Source organism: Plodia interpunctella, chromosome 19 (assembly GCF_027563975.2).
Source record: "Plodia interpunctella isolate USDA-ARS_2022_Savannah chromosome 19, ilPloInte3.2, whole genome shotgun sequence".
NCBI lineage: Eukaryota > Metazoa > Arthropoda > Insecta > Lepidoptera > Pyralidae > Plodia > Plodia interpunctella.
In genome coordinates this window covers 5,509,627-5,529,254 of record NC_071312.1, presented here as the reverse complement: position 1 = coordinate 5,529,254, position 19,628 = coordinate 5,509,627, and the positions used below count along the sequence as shown (strand labels likewise).

The 19,628-nt window shown below is 38.9% G+C and overlaps 1 protein-coding gene across 1 annotated transcript in view; it reads right to left on the bottom strand.

The window, feature by feature from the left end:
* Nucleotides 1-19,628, bottom strand: part of Delta (delta) — a 34,966-nt gene that overhangs the window by 4,511 nt on the left and 10,827 nt on the right. Inside the window, exons 3-4 of the mRNA XM_053759269.2 lie at nucleotides 10,468-10,528; nucleotides 4,796-5,053 (exon numbers count right to left, since the gene is read on the bottom strand). Coding sequence (XP_053615244.1) covers nucleotides 4,796-5,053; nucleotides 10,468-10,528 — 319 coding nt within the window. The remainder of the gene's footprint in view (nucleotides 1-4,795; nucleotides 5,054-10,467; nucleotides 10,529-19,628) is intronic.

The following is a 19,628-nucleotide window of genomic DNA, read 5'->3' as shown; positions in this document are numbered from 1 at the left end:
GTGAAATGCAAATACTAATGTTATTCTGCACAGTCCTTATTTTCGAGTCGAATGCAACAAAGAGAGAGGTTCGTTAGACCTGCCGGGGGCGAGGTCGCCTCGCCAGTATTTATCTCTCGCACACTCTCCTATCCTCGATATTTATAATCCACATTACATTATCCTACTGGCTGGCTTCCTAGATATAAATCGTTACGATGCCGGTTTCCTAACGATATTATATAAAACGACGCATATTTAAAGTTAAGACCGACGTATGATGTATTATGGGGGTAAAATGCGCGCATCGTTAACTGTGTGATTTACGCTCTGCAGCCTATCTATGTTTTAATGCGAAGAAAGGCATAATATGAAAGTATTCCCTACGACCGCGCGCAATGCATTGCAGTGCACGTACATATGAGGGGTAAATGTGTAAAGAGCATGCAGCATTGTATGGGGAACATTTGTAAAAAATCTAAAACAGTTCGGTAGTAAGAAGCGTAATGCAGAGTCGTATCGGTCGGGTGCGCATGGGCAAGTTATCGGAGCGAATACAAAGGGGAAAGATAGCGCGGGGTCTAACCGTCACTCGACCGTTAACTATTCCCCTAACTCGCTAGAAAAATACTAGACGCCATCTTTAAACTTTCAACTCGAGAATGCAAATGCTGGCTTATTCCTAGTTTAAATTAAAAGAGGAAGCAATTTCGCAAGAGAGGGAATATAGCCAAACTTTGGAAGGATTTTGCCGGCTCGCGGCCACATAAAGCAGATTAGCCATTCTGCCGTTCCCGAGACTGTATATTTAAACCCAAAGCCCCGCACTCGCAAATCGGCTTAAGGCCCGCCGAATCGTAAGAGCTTTACAGCCATTCTATTATCTCGGCTACATTTCCAGATGAAATTGAAATAAAACAATTCACTTTCTCAGACACTTTCAAATGTTTAGCCCGTCTTCTCATGACCTTTTCGTGTCTATTAAATTGAATTATTAATAAAAGTTTATGGGATATTAAGGCAAAGAATGGTTGGCGCCGACCGAGGCAGATCAAAGGAGTGCTCCACTTCAATGCACTTGAGGTTATCAAGCTCTGGTAAAACGGGAGCCGTAAAAATTACACTCGAAGAACCTTAAGTGGAAGTGGGGAGGTGCCCTGCGGTTATATTAATTATCAATGGAACTGAACAGTATCGATTTCTAATGAAAGGCCAGCATGCCGCACTGCGAACAAGGTCTGAGCCGGTCGAGGCCGGCCGAGGATCTTCGCCGGAAATTCCACTTGCTTTATATCAATTTGTACTAGGTTTTGCCCGCGACTACAGATAAGCGTATCGAAAGATCTGATATTGTATATTATCACTATTTTTTACAATTAATAGGCAGCTAAAGGTAGTGGAGCGCCATAATCGCACCTGCCAAAATCGCGCGTGGGACTCAAGATGGCGAGCAAAACAGAAGGTATCGTGAGAACGCTGCTCTTACAATTAGGCGAAATTAAACTCGTAAAGGCTCCACGGCGAAGTTACCCCATTATTAAGATGCGGGATAATATTGGCGGGACATGCAAATTCGTTTCTGGATTGTTAAGCTTTCCCAGAAGGCGAGATACCGTTTGGCAGCTGAGTTTCGTATTCGTGACACGGTCAAGTACGGGATTTATTTCGATTGGTGTCAAGGGTGGAGCCACTGCCGGGCAGGGAGGGGCGGTATAATTTTCTAACGTAAATTTTTTTTTCAAAATTTGACAATTTTTTTTTTCTCTTATTCTGTCGATTTTCAGATTATATTTTTTAACCTATAAATATATTATATTTTTTAACCTATTCCGTGTAGAATGGATTAGGAGTAGGGGGAGTCCAGCGGTGGGACGGGTACGTAATAAATTATTATAAAAGAAAAATATTGAAACTCGTATTGGTACTTTGTATCATACAAATTATTTGATCTTTGAAGTATAATACGTCGCATTTAATTAGCAAAGAATCTGTAAGTTTAGATAATTTTGATGAATAATTTGATCTAACTAAACTACCCTTAACCCCAACCTGGCCCTTGATCGGCGTTCTCTCGTTTAAAGGTGTTTTTGACCCGGTTCGTGGCATCTGTGTGAGGCTGCGCGCGTGTGTGTGAGACGAGTGTGTGCGTGCGCACGGCGTTGTTTTCATTTCATTATGGCCGCTTCTCTTGCTTTTACATTTTCGTAATCGTCGATACAAACTCGGCCGATAGGGTTGGCGAGACTTATTGATTGTTAGATTGTTACCCCATTGTCATATAAATTAGACATATTAAACATCTTATTCCATGGGAATAAGATGTTTAATATTACTTACTTATCACTGCCAGGATAGACATCCGTTGTGTTAAAATATTTATTTCTCCTGGATTTTTAAGGCATTTTTTTAAAGACAATATGTATCTGCACAAAAGTATGTAACAATAATCTAGCGTAGATTATTGATTATATCTCCGCAGCTGTCACATCCTATCGTGTGTTCATCAAAGAATGCACACAACTTTTTGCCGTAAGATGTCTGAGATGTTTCCGATTCCGTTGTTTACTTTTCCAGAAAATTGTGATTTCGTGGTGATTGCCAGGGTTGTCTCGCGTCAGCCCTGACGAGGGAGGGGGACGGCGCGCTACGCAGCTAAGGCCTTCTGTCTCTTTCTGTTGTGTTTTTTGCGGCGCCCGAGTGTGGGAACGCGGCGGCAGGTGGGACTGAGATTGCGAGGCGACCGACGCGACATCCGCCCGCCACTGCCACAATGCATCTCAAGACCTCGCTTTGTTTTACAATATCACCACAAATTAATGAGACTGTACAATAGGTGTGACGTTTTCATGTGTTTAGCGGGGATCAGACAGGATACGAATGGCGACGCGCACAGTGGTGGGATATAAGTAAAATAGTCATCAAAATTAACTTTTAAGCATAAGCAGATCTCTCAGCGGTATTAAACAGTAAATAAATAAGAGATAAATTTACAATGGTTACAGTCAGCTGGTGGAATGTATTTTGCACTGGACAGTTTTTGGTATCGCTTCATGCGTCACAATCGAAGATAGTGACGTTTGAACAGCTTATATTTAGTGGAAACGAGTTAAATGGTAAACTCTAGCTACGAAAGCCGCAAATGACGCGCGACCCTCTGATCAACTTTGATATATTTGTAAACAACATTTACGAACGACAAACATGGACCACACAGTCACACGGCTTTCCGCTGACGGACGAAACACGTTTAATTTGGTCGTTTAGCGACATCGACAGAGAGGACGCCAGTCATTTTGAACGAATTAAAAAGTGCTGGCATTTAGGCCACAAAAAACATAGGACCATTGGGCAAGAAATTATTTAAGAGGTCACGCAACCGTATTAAACTAATATAATAAAATTTTAAATGTTAATTAGGATAATTTGGCAAAATAATGAAATTTAATGTTCCATTGCGAACGAAATGTGTGCGTCATACATAGACGACTCGGCAATTAAAATATTAAAACATAAAATTGGTGGCAACGCCTAACTGGTCAGCCGACCGAACCTATAAACTGGGAAATAAAGTATAAAGTAGTACATTCAAACATTTTGAGCACAAAAAATGTGAAATTTATTACGAGTCATTTACTCGGAGGTCGGCCGATGCCGCGGGAAGTTGGCGCGGCCGCGAAATAAAGTTAATGTAGATTTGACAATTCGTTTTATGCACGCTCTCATAATGAACATAAACCCTGTACCTCATGTACTGCGAATTTTGCCTTGAATACTTAAAGTGTGCGAGCATAAAATTCCACTGTAAGTAACGCGAACATTGTCTAAAACATTGGATATAATAATTTTATTCTATAATCTCATTATTTTGCACTTGCACATTTTATGAATAGCCTAATATTCGGATTCGGAATATAAAATTAATATAAATGGATGGTCTAGCGTCTAATAAGAAAAAGGATTTATTTTACAGATTGGAGATAAAGATTATTGCGGCAAACTATTGAAATGTTTACGAATGATAATTATATTTTAAAAATAATAAATCAGAGAGCGATCAAATAATTGCGAAAATTTATAAATTGTTATTTTTTGAACACGCCGTCAAATGAATAAAATGGAAATAAATCACTGTTGCACACTAAAATATAAATCAACGATATGCACACATCACATCACACCCGCGCGAGATTAATAATGCATTTTAAAAGCTCGTGACACGTTTCATAAACAATTCAGTAAAGATTCATTCAGGGGTTATTTTTGTCCAGAAACGTTTTAAAAAATGACATTTGTGCAAAAAAGAAGTGAGATTTTCCACAACAAAATTAGTTACGTTTCGGGTAAAAAAATATGTTATGACCTAACCGTCGGGATGTCGCATAAATAACTGTAATGAGGAAGAGGTAATTTTGGGGGCCTGCAAAGAGGAATTTAGGCCGGGTTCACACGATAGGATTCTCATCGCTCTGTAAACATGGCGGCCAATCATTGCCGCGTGTTGATAAACAGAAGAGATGATTTCAAACATTCGATTGATTTATCTACTTGAGTGTCATAGTCATAGTATTGCCTGTGCGAACGCATCGGCAGAATAATTATTTTACTTATTTTACGTCGTAATAAATAAAATAAAAGTAATAAAAGTATTATAACTAAATTTTATAGATTCTTACTATTTTCAAAAGAGACTGTAAAAATGGTGATTTATCAACTCTATAGGTATGATACATAGATAACCGTGAGGGCTTTGCCATAGTTCAATCAGTGAAAGGTTGTTTTAACAGTACCTAAATGAAGTTAAAAAAAAAAAACTTACGTTTGGAGCAGTAATCCCCAGTCCAGCCCGGGAGACAGACGATCTCTCCCGCGGGGGAACACCGGTAATGTCCGAAACCATCGTCCCTCGGCCGACACAGGACTTCACAGCCAGCTCCGTAGTAGTGCGCCGCGCAGGTCACCCGGTAGGACAACCTGAGGTGGGCCCCTTCGGAGCCGCCCCACCGCTGGTCTTCCTCCACCCAGGGCCCGCCGACATCCGCTATGCTCTGCTTCGTCATCCGCGCGATCAGGGTATCTGGAATTGCGAATTTGTTTCGTTATTGTTTGTGTCGTTGCGCACTACCATTTGTTTGCACATCAAGTCGTACTTGATGTGGCCAATTATGCACAAGATTAATAAGTCTTTAAAACTAAAACATGTAACATTAATTAATTACTGAGACATAAACAAACGAAGTATTGAGCATTAAGCATTTTTATCGCCCTGCAGATATTATCTCGCAAATTTGCTTACACCTTTCCAAAAAAGGGTTCCGTGCAGGATAATTAATTAGATTAAGATCTTTTCAGGCGGAATATTTGTTTATCACCGTGGGAAAGGCGTCCGGAGTAAATTGACCTGTTAGGTTTGACGCCCGCATTGGACCGTGAGATCTCATTGTTAGGAGAATCAATGTTTTGATTCGGCCGTCCGCCGCGATTGATTAATAGTTTTAAATTCTTCGTTACACAGGAGATATATCCATCGAATTTATATGAGAAAAAAAAATGGTGTTTTTATTTTTGTTAAAATTTGACAGATCCTACATGTTTACGACTTCATACCGTGAAAATTGTCGGAACAAAAACTTTTACATCTATGACATAAAACTGGTCTGTGAAGTAAAAACTGCCAGTCCATTCATCAGGGTGAGCGAGGCACGCTGAGAAATCTCAGCCGCGACCTGTTCCCATAGAGCGAGCATCTGTAGAGCGCGCCTAGGGTTCAAATATTCTTGTACCATGTAAATCGAATCATAAAAATAGTGTCTTAGTAGAAACAGTTTATATAAGAACATCAAAAAGGCAAACTGAATACAACATTGTAGTACAGTAATAAACTAACTTACAAGTTTTTTCATTATTTTGTCCAGAGTGATAAATGAAGACATAAAATAGAAACTAGACAATTTAAATTGCAAATTGTTTATTTGCCTCCAGTTTAGAACATCTACAAAGGATTGGTTGCCTTATAAAAATTTCAGATTTCTATGGATGCCAACAAAAAAATGTTAAAATGTTCTTGAAGTCGCGCGCTCTCGGACACAGACAAAAGAAATATGCTACAACTTCTATGGTTCCTACCTTTATTTATTTCTCGTGTATGGCCCTTTTTACTCTTGTTGGCCGACGGTACATTCCTAAGCCGGTAATCCCGCTGAAGATAAAATTAAATCAGACGCGAAACAAAATTAAAAGGATATAAAAACGATCGAACTTAACTAATTTCGTGGCGTATGGTATTCGATTCGACTGCCTTTTGTTTCGATATGACTGGGGAGAAAATATCGATTTAAATACGATTGTTTGCTACTCGTTAAATGTAAGCTTTTTAGGCTTGCAAAGAAAATTAATTGGAAACTGAGACGGTGTCATATTGTATTTATTTCTGTTCAAGTGTTAGTAGCACATCTATCCAATAAATTCCAAACATACATTCGATGTTTACAAAACGGATAATAAATTGAAGTTGTATCGAATAAATGAAGAATCTATAATCGTTTAATTGGCTGTGGCTCGGATCGACTGGATTTCTCGCCGGTAACATTCGACCCCTCGTATTCGATTTCAAATACCGATTTGGAATCGTCAGCGCCGGCGAGTACAAGTATGGCGATTTTGACAGGCGGGCGATGTATCGATAAATTAATGATCGTGAAGATCAATTAAGATGGTGAAGTGGAAAATATGAATAACTGCGTATAAATAAGATAGAAGTTGCTTTGTGTGTACTTGTTTCTTCAATGGAGTTTCAGTTTTATGATTTCACTTTTTTTTTCAGGAAGATTTATAGAAATCCCTGGGTGGGCTGGTAGTAATAAATTAACGGCTCCTGCGTCATTTTGCTGTTTCGAAGAAGCACTATACGTACAGGGGAATTAGAAAAATGATGTGTGGGAACGGAGTGCGCCTGCGTGCAATTTTGCTCGAATGTGCAATGGAGAATTATGGCAACCGTGCAGTCGACGTAGGGATGGGCAAGGAATATATCGATAAATAAATTTATGTTTCACGATGTTTATTATATTGTTATATTTATGGTCAAGCTAATGGAATGAGGAAAGTAGGTCTATTGAACCCGTTCGGTCATTGATCGGTTCAAAATCGCGCCAGATGCATCCAGTATAAATATATATGGACAAATAACAACAGACAAATATTATTAGATAAATATTATTATTATACGTATAATGAATTATATGACTATAAGATTGTAGTATGTAAAATTCTATATCACAGGTTACACGTGTTCATCTGGTAATAAAATTTCGAATTAAGTAATATTGCAGAAACATCGACTTTAAGGTAAAAAACCATTTTTATGTTTATCGATATTTTTTGTCCGAAGATAATTGGCCCTCGGGTGCAATAGGACTGTCGATCCTGTAAAATACGACGCATTCAACACCCCAGCTAATTAATATCGGGGCTAAATTGCTGGAGTATTTATTGTTCAAATCTAATAGCGACACGTTTAATTGAAAATACGTACCAAATAGTGTTAACCCTAACTCAGTAAGCAATTTTCCGTCAAATTGCGAGCGCCTTACGTTTTTGTTCTCAGTAGAAATAGTACCTCAAACCTCACAAATTACACCCATCATCCTAATTCAGTGCCGTAACGATATTAAATGAAGGTATAGCCGACTATCGCGTCTATTAATATAATTCCGATTCACAAATAAATAACACATTTAAAGAAGAGCGGCCGCTACGTGCTGCAGACAACATGTTATTACTGCAGAGGTCATCCGGAACGAGAATGTATCGGATAAACAAAAACAAAAGAAAGCGAAATAACAGATAATTTGGGCCGTTCCGATATCGGAACCTGAATTTGAACGTTCGAACGTCGAATGCGATTTTAGGGAAACACGGGATGCATCACGCGAGCGCTTCCGGTTGATGATCGATCGATCGATAACCAGGGCGGATGTCGGCTCGTTCATTACACTAGAACTACGTATCGCCCAAACTGGATCGCCGCTCCAATTAGTGCCTGTGGGCGGCGAACGAAATCGAAATCGGTGACGCGCACATCGGCGAGGTTCGACGACTTTTCGCAGGTGAGGCGTCGTTAACGTGTCGGTTTCCTCTCGATTGGGCCACCTGCCCGGCCGGTCCGCCGCCGGCGCTGTGGGAAACGGTCATCTCATCAATGGTCTGTGTACACAGCCAGTCCCTCCTTTTGTTTATAAAACTGTCCACTCCTAATTCATCGCACACTCGAGCCGCGCCTGCGAACCCTTGAGCTATATAAATAACTTATCCACTCTGAGAGCACTCCTCAGTTTGAGAATAAACGATGGTCGGATTTCGAGATTTCGCACAAAACGACACGGAGGACGACTCGCCTTAAATTCCCCATTGTTCAGTGAGAATACGGGCATTTTCGTTCCGCGCGGAGAATCAGATGAATGCGGAGGATTGTGCAATGTAGTCGTTATATTCAGGCTGACGTGCATTTAACCTTTGAGAAAGCCAATTAACGCATGCAATCATAAAGAGAGCTCTGAGAAACGCACACAAGGTAATGAATTGGCTAATAGTGCACGCCGGTTGACGAGATAAGCCGTCACAACATAACTGTATCGAATAATCGCATCGCGGCGCGAGAGGTAGCGCAGCCTCCGGCGTCGCGCCCACTCGAGTGATCGCCGCGAGTCTTATCGATACATTTCACACGCTCTTTTTCTCCAAGGGCCATAATCGTAAACAGGACGGGCGGTAAACAAAGCCTGACACTGGAAGTGTGCCCACTAGCTCCGCATGTGCTTAGCATCTGTCGACGACGCTTCCTGGGAGCTTGTTACATCATAAATTGTACCTTCCGGAGCGCCTTCCGCGCTTTTTTATCCAGTTCAAGCCCTACGACGAAAGATGAAGAGTAAACTCAGAGTAACTTCCCTCTGAGCTAAGTTTTTTTAGCATTAGTAAACAAAGATCCGTTACGGCCAGGTGGGACTGCGCCCCGGGCACAAAAGATTTCGTCGAAGGAGACAGCATCGGCCCAACCATTGTTATATTTGTTAGCACGAGAATTTCTATGCGCATGAGCCGGCAACAATCGTCGACAATCGCCTGTTTATCTCAATGATATATTGGATTCTTTAAGCTCCATTCTTATGATCAATGTCTCGCTATGAAAATTGAAGACGAGAGAAGAGTTTGTGCAACGGTTAGTACGCAGCTGTTTCGGTATTAGATAAAAAACCATATGTGATTTAATTAAGCATTAGGCCAGCTAGTGGAGTAGCAGTATAGAATGTTAAAAACACAGAAGGATAACTCAGGACAGTGTAACGTATTCTTTACACTACGAACTAATTAAATATTTGGTTACGTCTTATCTATCGAAAAGCCCTATTGGCAGAAATACGCTGCAATGCGATTTTTGGACTAAAACTTTTCAGAGTTCATCATTTGAGTGATATTTATGTATGTTTACATTGCTAGAGGTATCGATAAGAGGCTAATCTGCAGGCTCATTAATTTAAGATGAAGCGAGCGAACAAACGGCGTTCGTGTAACCTGTTATTACAGTTGATTAGATTTCTGTTGGTAACATTTCTCGGTAGTGCGCGGCGCCGCCCATCGCTCCCGCCATATTAAAAATACTCCTCCGCTATCCACTACTAATGATTTTCGGTGTACCATACCGTAGACACACCTCGCCGTATCTCTTAGTAAATCACCGTTTTTTGTGAGTCGGTCAGGAGTTGTAATTATATCGGTCAGAGTGCAGAAGAATGAAAATCTAATTAAGAAGTAGGCGGCGCGGGGCAGTTTTCGCTTCTTTTTTTTTAATTTCCTAAATCATAACCCGCGGAGGTCGGGACGTTTTTTCGTGCACGTATCGATGCACGAAGTGAATTATCACAATGATGTATTTACGGGGCCACAATTCATTCGGAATCATTTTTTCGGTCACGCTATGTCGCATGGCGGACTGTCGTCGCGTCGCGGCTCCGGATCCGATCGAACCGATGGATTTGCTGATAACGATCTCATATAATTCGTGCACATGGCATCCGTAATAAGTTTTAGTTTTTTGTTTGCGTTCGCGTGTGAACGATTCGCCTATTTTTCGTTCGGACGACGCGTGGTGGCGGTCAACGGCCATCGGAATACATTAGTACATTTCTACTAAATTTTCGTCCTACAGAAGGCTGAGTTTATTAGAATACGAGCGACATTGCGAGGCGAGGCACGCGCGCCGCGCCGTGTCCTGAACGCAAATCGTCCACACCATGGGAACATTTTTGTTCCACGATATGATAATATGAGCATTCAAATATACATACTGTCCGTTAAATGCACGATAAACACCCAGAATTACAGTGAAACCTGAATGCGAGTGAGTCGTGAGCGACGTGCTTAGAATTTTACAAGCACGGACGATTTTGATGAGTCTTAATCATAATCATGAGTATTAGTGAGAGCACTTACCGTCAGATCTCGACGTATCATTCGTGTCGTGCCACGCTTCCACTATAAGCGAGAATGTACCCTGAAAAGAAAATAAAGGTGAGATATAATGGTAAAGAAAACTTCCTATTAACATTAACATATTGTATTTACAATTGGTAATAAGTGCCCAATGTAGATGACATTTGTATTTGAAAACGATGAAAATTGTAAACGAATTGCTTAAATAATTAAGTACAATTTGTAAACATTATCTATTAATAAAATGTCCTAAATAAGTTTAAATAGGAAATTGGAAAAATACCGGAAACGAATGCAAATCTTATCGCAAGCAAAATCACAGATAACCACCAAACACCGTTAGCCGACTCGGCCATTGAAATGATTTCACGCAGCTTTTAGTTACATATTTCTTTCATGTACCAATATTTTAAGTTAATGAGTGAACGCATGATAAATAAAATCAATACAATCTCGATTAAGGCCACCCAGAATGATTCATGTGAAAAAGAAACCATAATTTTGAAAACAGAAAACTTTCTTTTCCTGATTACGCAAGCATTTCGCGCTAACACATTTCCACAACCAATTGTTGCACAACTTTTTTCTCATGACCATTCAATCAATGACATATCCTTTTTAGTACTGGCAGTTGAGAATTTCATATATTTCCTTGCACATTGTCATTTAGCGAGTAGGTATGGTAGGCCTGTAAATTAAAAAAAAAAACATGATAGACAGGTGAACCCAGGCAGATGGCAACGAATTGTTCAACATAAGCTAAAAATATACAGACTCAACGCACGCGGCTCGTTCATACCCGATACGGAATTTTATAGTTCCGTGGCTTTATAAAAAAAAAGAACTTAGTGCGTATCTGATAGTGAGCTATTGACATTTGTCGATGTTTACATAAGGCGAAACGGCGGCAGTCGAAAATCGATTACAAAAGATAAGGAAAGGTAAACACCTCCTGGACGCCTTGGAGTTATCAATGAGTTCAGGTTTGGATATATGGTGCTGCGAAAATTGGTACGTTTTGAGGTTAGCCTGCTATTTATGAAATTTCGCCGCAAAACCGGTCAGAATCATTCAAAGCAAAGAGCGTACAGAAGGAGAAATCATTTCAATTTACATTTTAGAAGGTTTATTCCAAGTATCACTCACAGTTTGCGATGTTTCATTAACCACAATCGGAAGTATTTAACAAATAGTTAATTCTGTATGCCTTTATTTACGCTGTTTCGTGAGCCCTTGTGATCTTAACCTTTATTCTGTAATCGCTCTTTAATTAGACGCTCGTGGGAGCAATCGCTTCGTTTTCGGTAATTACTCTGTTAATTGTCTATGGTAACCAGTGTATAATCAACGCTAAATAACATTGCACCAACGAGAATGAGCTTCACACAAAAAATCTGAATTAGATTTTATCCGCTAAAAGCGTCTTGGACTCTTGACAGTGTTACACACAGTGTACTATTTCGCTGTTCGAATTTTGAATTTGAATTTCAAATTCAAAATTCGAACAGCGAAATAGTTGTAGAAAGATTTTAATTGATAGAAGCAAAGACATAGTCTTAAAGACGGATGAAGGGAATCCGACACTGTATTATAATTACAATAAGCATGCCACGGGTCGCTCGCAGCTGCGCCTGCGACGGATATGAAGGGTCACTACATTAATTTGATCACTCCACCACTCTTAAGGAGTGATTCAGTTTTCCTGACAGATGTCGCCGTTGCCAATTAAGTGCTTGATGAATGAAAACATCATTTGCATGGATGAACAATGCGCTATTTGCATAGGAACTAATACACGCGAACAATGCAAGAAAATCAATCCGAGAAATCAGTTTCTCAAAGCATATGATGTTGCAAAAAAGTGAATGTTTTGTCAGTCTCTTCTTCTCTTAATCTCTCATTATAAGCTTTCGATACGAGTTTTGACGAATTTATAATAAGTTTTAAATACGACGACAATACAAGCGGACGCGGTATCACGTTGCGGAATACTAAGCAGGCTGTAAGGACTAAACAACTTTGAGCCTTACTTAAACCATTTATCAGTTGTGAAAAAGACTTAAAACGTAACCGAGTGTAAATAAGCAGCGACGGGTTGTTAAAATATTTTTTATTACGCGGTTGGCGATCAAATATGGCGCGTCGTAGTATACAGTGTATTGATTTGTTAATCGAGTATGGAGAACGCATTTCGGTCAGCTGTGGCGACTGTGAGCGTATGCCGGTTCCCACGACAGTGACTCTCGAGGCAGACCATAAAAAGCGGCTGGCGACGTCACCGTACGTGTGCAGGTAGCCTTATACATGTTTCAAGCTAGGCTTGATACCGTATACTTCATCCGACGACTTTAATCAAGAAATAAGTGTTAAAATACCTATTTGGTACGAATTTCTTATTTCTTTTATAATTTTGTAAGCTGCCAGCTATTATTCTCAAATCAAATTTCAAAAATGTAGTTCGATTCCAAATGTTTTTAAATTTCAAATTATATTGATGAGATCTCCAAGGATGGCAATATCATTTCTATTTTATCCCTACGTGATGCGTTAAATTGTATTAAAGACTTAAACGAAGCAATAGAATGATATCGGGCGGCATGAATGCCGGGGAATTATTTGATAATCGTTTTATGAGGGTGCCTAAAGAGGCTACTTCCATATCGGAGCCCGTTCCGAAGCATTTCGTTATTAATTAAGCCCGCTATAAGGATACGTGGGAACGGAACGTATTTTCGAAGGCTGCGAGCCAAACAATCATTTGTTTGGGATTTACTGCGTGGAGACAAAGCAGTCATCAGGTGTCGTTAGGAATCTTCGGACATGTGTTTCGGACACTTTTGTTTCTTTTATTGCATTGGTGTTTAGAAATTGCAACAGATGTTGGATCGTTTGTTCTCGTTATCGGCTTACAACTGAAGTTTACTCGTAAACAAAAAGTTGGAAAGTCCACAATAATATTAGCCGGTACCGATGTTAAATTAAATAGAACAAGGTTATGGTTGTCCACGGCTGATGATTCGGTCAATAATGGTACAAGATTACTATATCGAAAGTATTCATAAGTCCATCACAAAAAGGTAATACCGTGGTTCGCTTTCAAGTTTCGACACGAGAAAATATTTGGAACACAAACACCCGGGCAAGTGGAAGAGTCGTGATTTCATATTTCACACTTTGCCGTGTGGTAACATTGCTTTTGACAGGTTTTTTTTTCATTTACATCCCAGTGGTGGGGCTGTATGAATTTTTACATTACGCCGCGAGTAATAAGGTTTAAAATAAATTGATTGATTTATTGGAAGTATGCGCCGATGTCGGGCGAATCGAAGTGGCTTCGGCGAACACACATACGTCAAATTAAAAATATATGCAAATTCTAATGTCTGGCAGATAAGACGCAACAAGTTTCAGTATTAAAGTGTTCTGAGCGCATTTAATTCTGATTATTAATGCTTTTAATTAAGTTTATCTCCTTCTATTTTGGCATCACCGATTGCGGGTGCATTGACCCGTGATTCACAAAACCAGAATAGAATTATTTGCGAATAAGAATTTTATGCCATTTACGAGTACGAATAGACGTTTTGCAAGCGATAAATAATTAATTTATAATGTCAATTCTGTCTAACTAATTGCATTTATTTTTGACATAAAGATAAAAAGGCGTAACACAATGTAAAAAACATACAGACATACGTATTAAATTGTGCTTACATAAAAAATAATCATCCTAACTGTTTAACAAAATTTAAGCGCGTTTTATTTAGATATTTATTTAAATAACAACTTAATTGACACAATTTATAGTCAGAAAATAGGTTAGTTATTAGATGCGGGGTTCCGCATTATAGGAATACTTCCTGTGAAAATCGACGGGCATCCAGGTCGACTGTGATGGCGTCGTACGACACGTGTCTTCGGTTAGAATGCTAAGCAGCTTCGAGCTAAGAGTGAGCGACTATGGTATTACTATATTGTTAGGGTTGCCATGACATACGTCCCGTATGCTATACTATGTTACCGTAGTTAGTCATACTTCCCGTTTTACAACATTAAGGTCGCGACCTACAATGCTCAAACTAACCAACCTGGCTCTGTGTAGTGTAAAATAGCACAGTGTGACCTAATAAAACAATAAAATGGCTTAGGTTAAGGTAAACTTTCTTTAATTTTGTAGGTTATATCAATAGTAATTGTCTACTGTTTTTTAGACCTTATGTCACAACTATTTACGCTAGATATTCTAACTCAGAATTGTGGGTTTCAGTGCTTAAATTTAAATATTATTATTGTATTTAATTGGCTCCTTTGCTAACCATATTCATGTCTGTTTAAATGTTTATATATCTAGCTCCTGATCGTCCTAATTAAATATAAAATAATGCAAAAAAATAAACTATGACATTTTTCCGCAAATATCCCGTATTGATAAGAAGTTATTGCAACCCTAACCATGGCCTATTGGGTGGTTCGCAGAGCGTTTCGACCGCTGCGGTCGCGCTGTCATTACAATTTTTCAAATATTAACAAAGACAATAATGAGTTTTACTATATGACTTTACATTAATTACTCGGTACTGTAGTAATGTCAATTTTATGAATGATTGATTTTAGAAATGATTCGTTCCTGAAGAAAATTGACGGATTGTAATGACCGCGCAGCCGCAACGTTCGAAACGCTCTGCAAACCACCCTGTTACACACTAAAGAATGTAGCACCATACCCACACCAGTGTCACAAGCGGCAACTCAATTTGGACGGATAAGCGCAAGCAAACCATAGACAAAGATGTACACAACATGACCTCTCGCCCCGTCTAATTCTGTTAAGAGAGAAATCTATTGTTTACCCACGACAAGTTCTCCAAGCGATATTAACATAAACATTTTTAAAAACTCTATTAAATCATTCTAAACGTAATAAGTTTGGAAATGCGCCAACTGAGAGGCTACTTAGCGGAAGATTTATAACTTCATATATTTGATGCTTTTTACGAGTCCATTTACGACTTCTTAAATTGCGATAATTCGTCACAATTGTATCCAATTAAAAAGTAGTGTGATATTTTTTTTTTTGCATTGGCAAGTTAAGAACGGGACATAGTAGATCTAACGGCAATAATATTTTGCCTAATATTTAAACAGTGACCGCATTTACATACACCGATTTATTACTCAATAAAATGTGTGTTAAAGAAAATTGTTCACAAAGTTATTTCGATTTCGCGGTTAATCATATATATCAGTAATAATGTCGTGGAGTAATCGATGAATTGTTTAATTACTTACTTACATACAAGTGTCCGAGCTATTAGTGCGCGTTTCACACGCCAATCACAAAAATGACCATAAAATTGAGACGTTACAAACACACATTTCCACAATTAGTTACCTGGGCATGACTTTCACGGTATCAGCCACAGAGTAAAATTATGTACACTTTTTAGTGCCCCCATTATGAGGGATTAATTACAAAGCCCGCATTACTGGAGAACATTAAAATTCGAAATAGCTCGTAACTAAAACGAAATATTATACTTTTATATCTGTGACGATTATTTACAAAACGCAGCTAGGAAACATTAAAACAGACGTAACCACTTTTTTACCGCTAACGACCGGTCTTGTAGTGTACGAGACACGAAATAAGTCAGACATTAACAATTTATTGCCCTCAATTACAATCATCGCGAAAAAAGCCACTTCGACGCCGGAATTCGGGATTTTTATATCGGGGCCAAAGTGAAAAACGAAAAGGCTACCTTTAATTTCACATGGCATCGGCGGCATCCGTCTCGTCCCGGACGGCCGGAGAATTCCAAAAATGAAAATGTCGACCATAAACAACTTAACGATTTGAATGAAGGATATTCGAAATTTAAAAATAAAAGTTTACAAATTTCGGGAGAGGACGCGATTCGATCTACGGTAGATCAGATAAGCCATGAGAAGGGTAATGCGTTGAAACCGAAACCGCACTAAAAATAAACAGTCCCATGATCAGTTCATCCGGATTTTATTCGAGGATGACGTGTACAGCATCATTCGGGTTTCGACATGATTCTTTATATGATCTCTATTTTTTTCTCGTCTGCTTTGCATACGTGAGCAGTAAAACTGGGAGGTCGTGTCGATGAGTAATATTACTGACAACTTGAATGTTAACATTCTAGACACGGCGGCGTGCCAAATGGAAATAACCAAAATCGCAGAAAAATCTTTAGTACGTGAAGTGGAGTATCTGATCAAAATCTATATTTAACATATTGTAGGCGATTTCACGTTCAGAAACTTATTTTTTTTTTAGTTTTAACATATAGGAAACTAATAAATATAATTTTATTATCTTTAAAAGTGTTTAGAACATTGCAAGCTTGCTCGCGGAGGTTCCCAGCCGTGATAGGCCTTTGACACATCCATAAATTTGTTGAAAGTGCGTACGAACGTAAGTACCGGCGCACCTCCCATACTAAAATGACGATTTATTCTCGCGCTGCAGAGCATATGAGTAGCTCACACCGACACTCACAGTTCCTAGAATCCAAGCGCGTGTGATGAATAAAGCCGGGTTGAATGCTTGGAATTTCATCATTGCAGATTTGAGGGCCCATCTCGCCTTCAATACGTGAGAATGCTGCCGAAACGACGACGACGCAGTGTAATAAAATTGGAACGCGACTTCTCTTTTTGAAAATTCGCTCGAATTCCTTATTTGAATTTTGATTGACATCGGTCTATTCGCTCATTTATTAGAAAAATAATCGACCACAAATTGACATTCGGCTACCATAATAAATCGGCCTCTTTGAACAATTTTATTAGCGCTCATAAATGTTAGAGAGACGCAGTTAAAACGTCGGAATCTGACCGTAAACGAGCGCCCATTTGAAAAAAGAGTGTTTTACTTTTCGCTGGCCAGAGACGCCTTGTAATAACAAGACGGTAACTGGCTATTCGTTCCATGATGAGCTTTTCTTTATCTAGTGACTAATCATTGTTTGGGATAAGGTTAGCGATTTCATTTGTCTCGTTGTTATTTTTGGGCTGTGGGGTGACGGCGCTTATTATCAGACTGTCCGGTCTTTTGTGCGGTAACGATATAACAAGTTTATTTAGGCGGATTAACTAGAAAAAGCGAGCGAGTTAATTGATAGGTTGCCGAATACCTGTGCATTGACTGCGAACAATGCAACACGTTAATTATACACGCTCCGATTATTTAAATTTGAAACTTATGAAATTGTGTTACAAGTGGTATTGTTTCGTCTCTCTGTTACGGGGAATTTCATTCGCGATGTTTTTTTGTTAAACATTAATTGCCGCCCGACGGAGATAAAAGACTGAGAGGGAACAGCATCGAGTGAAGCATTCCATAGCTTCGGTAGACTTATTAAAAGAAGCGGATGTGGGGGTAAGTATTTTAAGAGGATCTCGACGCGAGCGGATTGGAATAAAGGAAATTATCAAGGGCTCTTTAAAAAAAAAATTGTGCGGAAGTCGTGTAGTGTGTAGTTTTTACAGCGTCCGAGTATAGAGTTACCGACTATGAAATAAGGAGTCGATGATCCGTGCGAAGGTTCGGTTTTTCCGAAGTGGAAACTTATGTAAGCAATTAATATTTTACGATTCACTCATCCTCGATTATATTTCGTGTATTTCATGATTATGTTCCTTTTTCGAATAATTACTTTCTATTGGAGAAGCCGCTACAGGTATAAGAAACGCCGGTACACACAGCACAATACGTCGACCACGGCAGCAGATCGTCGCCGCGTGCTTTACCGTACATTGTTTTGAAATTCGAATCGATAGTGACGTCACAGTCAGTTAATTTCTAAGAAAAGCACTTTTTTAGATTTGCTTCCCGTTCTTTGGCATACCATTGGGTGTTGTCTTGTCAGTTTCAAATTGATATCGCATATTTAACATAAACACAACAAAATCCATAATTTGTAAGAGTTTAAATACTCAGAAAATAACAGTTTAATAGTATGTAAATGTATGGCTAATCCAATCCTAGTAATCCCACTAATATTATAAATGTATATGTGTATTTCAAGCAATCTACTGGGCGGATAAATTGTTATGAAATTTGGTACACGGATAGAATATATTCTATAGGTTATAACCTAGAATAACACATAGGGTACTTTGTTCCGAAATTCCCACGGGAGCGGAGCCCCAGGGCGCAACTATTCACATATAATTATGAAAAAACATAAGGTTGAGACTTTCTAAACATATATGTCCACATGTTAACCAAGGCGATTCCATACTTTCCTTGGAATGCCGCTATTTAGAGCGTGAAACTTTTACGAAACATGCAAAATAAGTAACAATCTCTCGAATTAGTTACGCCTTGCCCGTTCACCACTTGTTTTACAATAAACACACAGGTTTCTGAGAAAAACGAACCAAATACATTAATCTGGTACGTCAGTGGTATCTAAAGGCAAAGGCTAGGAGTTTGTAGCTTCGAGTAATATTTACATGTGAAATTAAAATTTGTTTTTATATGTCTAATTTCTGGATTTAAATGCAACTGTGGCTGTGACAGCCGACGTTTTATATAATTGTTTTTGGACTCGGATGTAGGTTTTTTTTTCACAATCCAAGGTCAATACGAATTTCGAAATATGGAATTCTATTTTGTAATTTGAAAACTTTGTGTGTAAACGAGTGCTAATATGAACGGGTTAACGATGTAATGTAAATTATTCAATGATTTATTACCCCGGAAACAAGTTACCTAATGATTTATAAAAAAACATACTATATTATTTAATTGTTAGCAGTTACGTTGTTAGCATTCAAAATAATATTGCACAATGAGGTAAGATTACCTTTTTTTTAAATAAAACAATTCTGGAAAACGCGTTTGCCCTCGTCTCATGAACTTGCTGCGGTCCGATGCGCGCGCGCAGGCCATTCGGCATAAGTAATGACAAATATGCGCGAGCGCAACTAGAAGCTCTGTGATTTCATTAACCTTAATTAAGAATCAAGCTTTTTATCTGTCCCACGGAAACTTTGGGTTTTTATAGCGTTCGCATCACAGTTCTCTCTTCCACAATACAATTTTTGGACAAGAATTGTTTTGTGTTAATAAAGTTAGAACTACAATGGATTAATAAAGCTATTATGTAGTATAAGGGACAAAA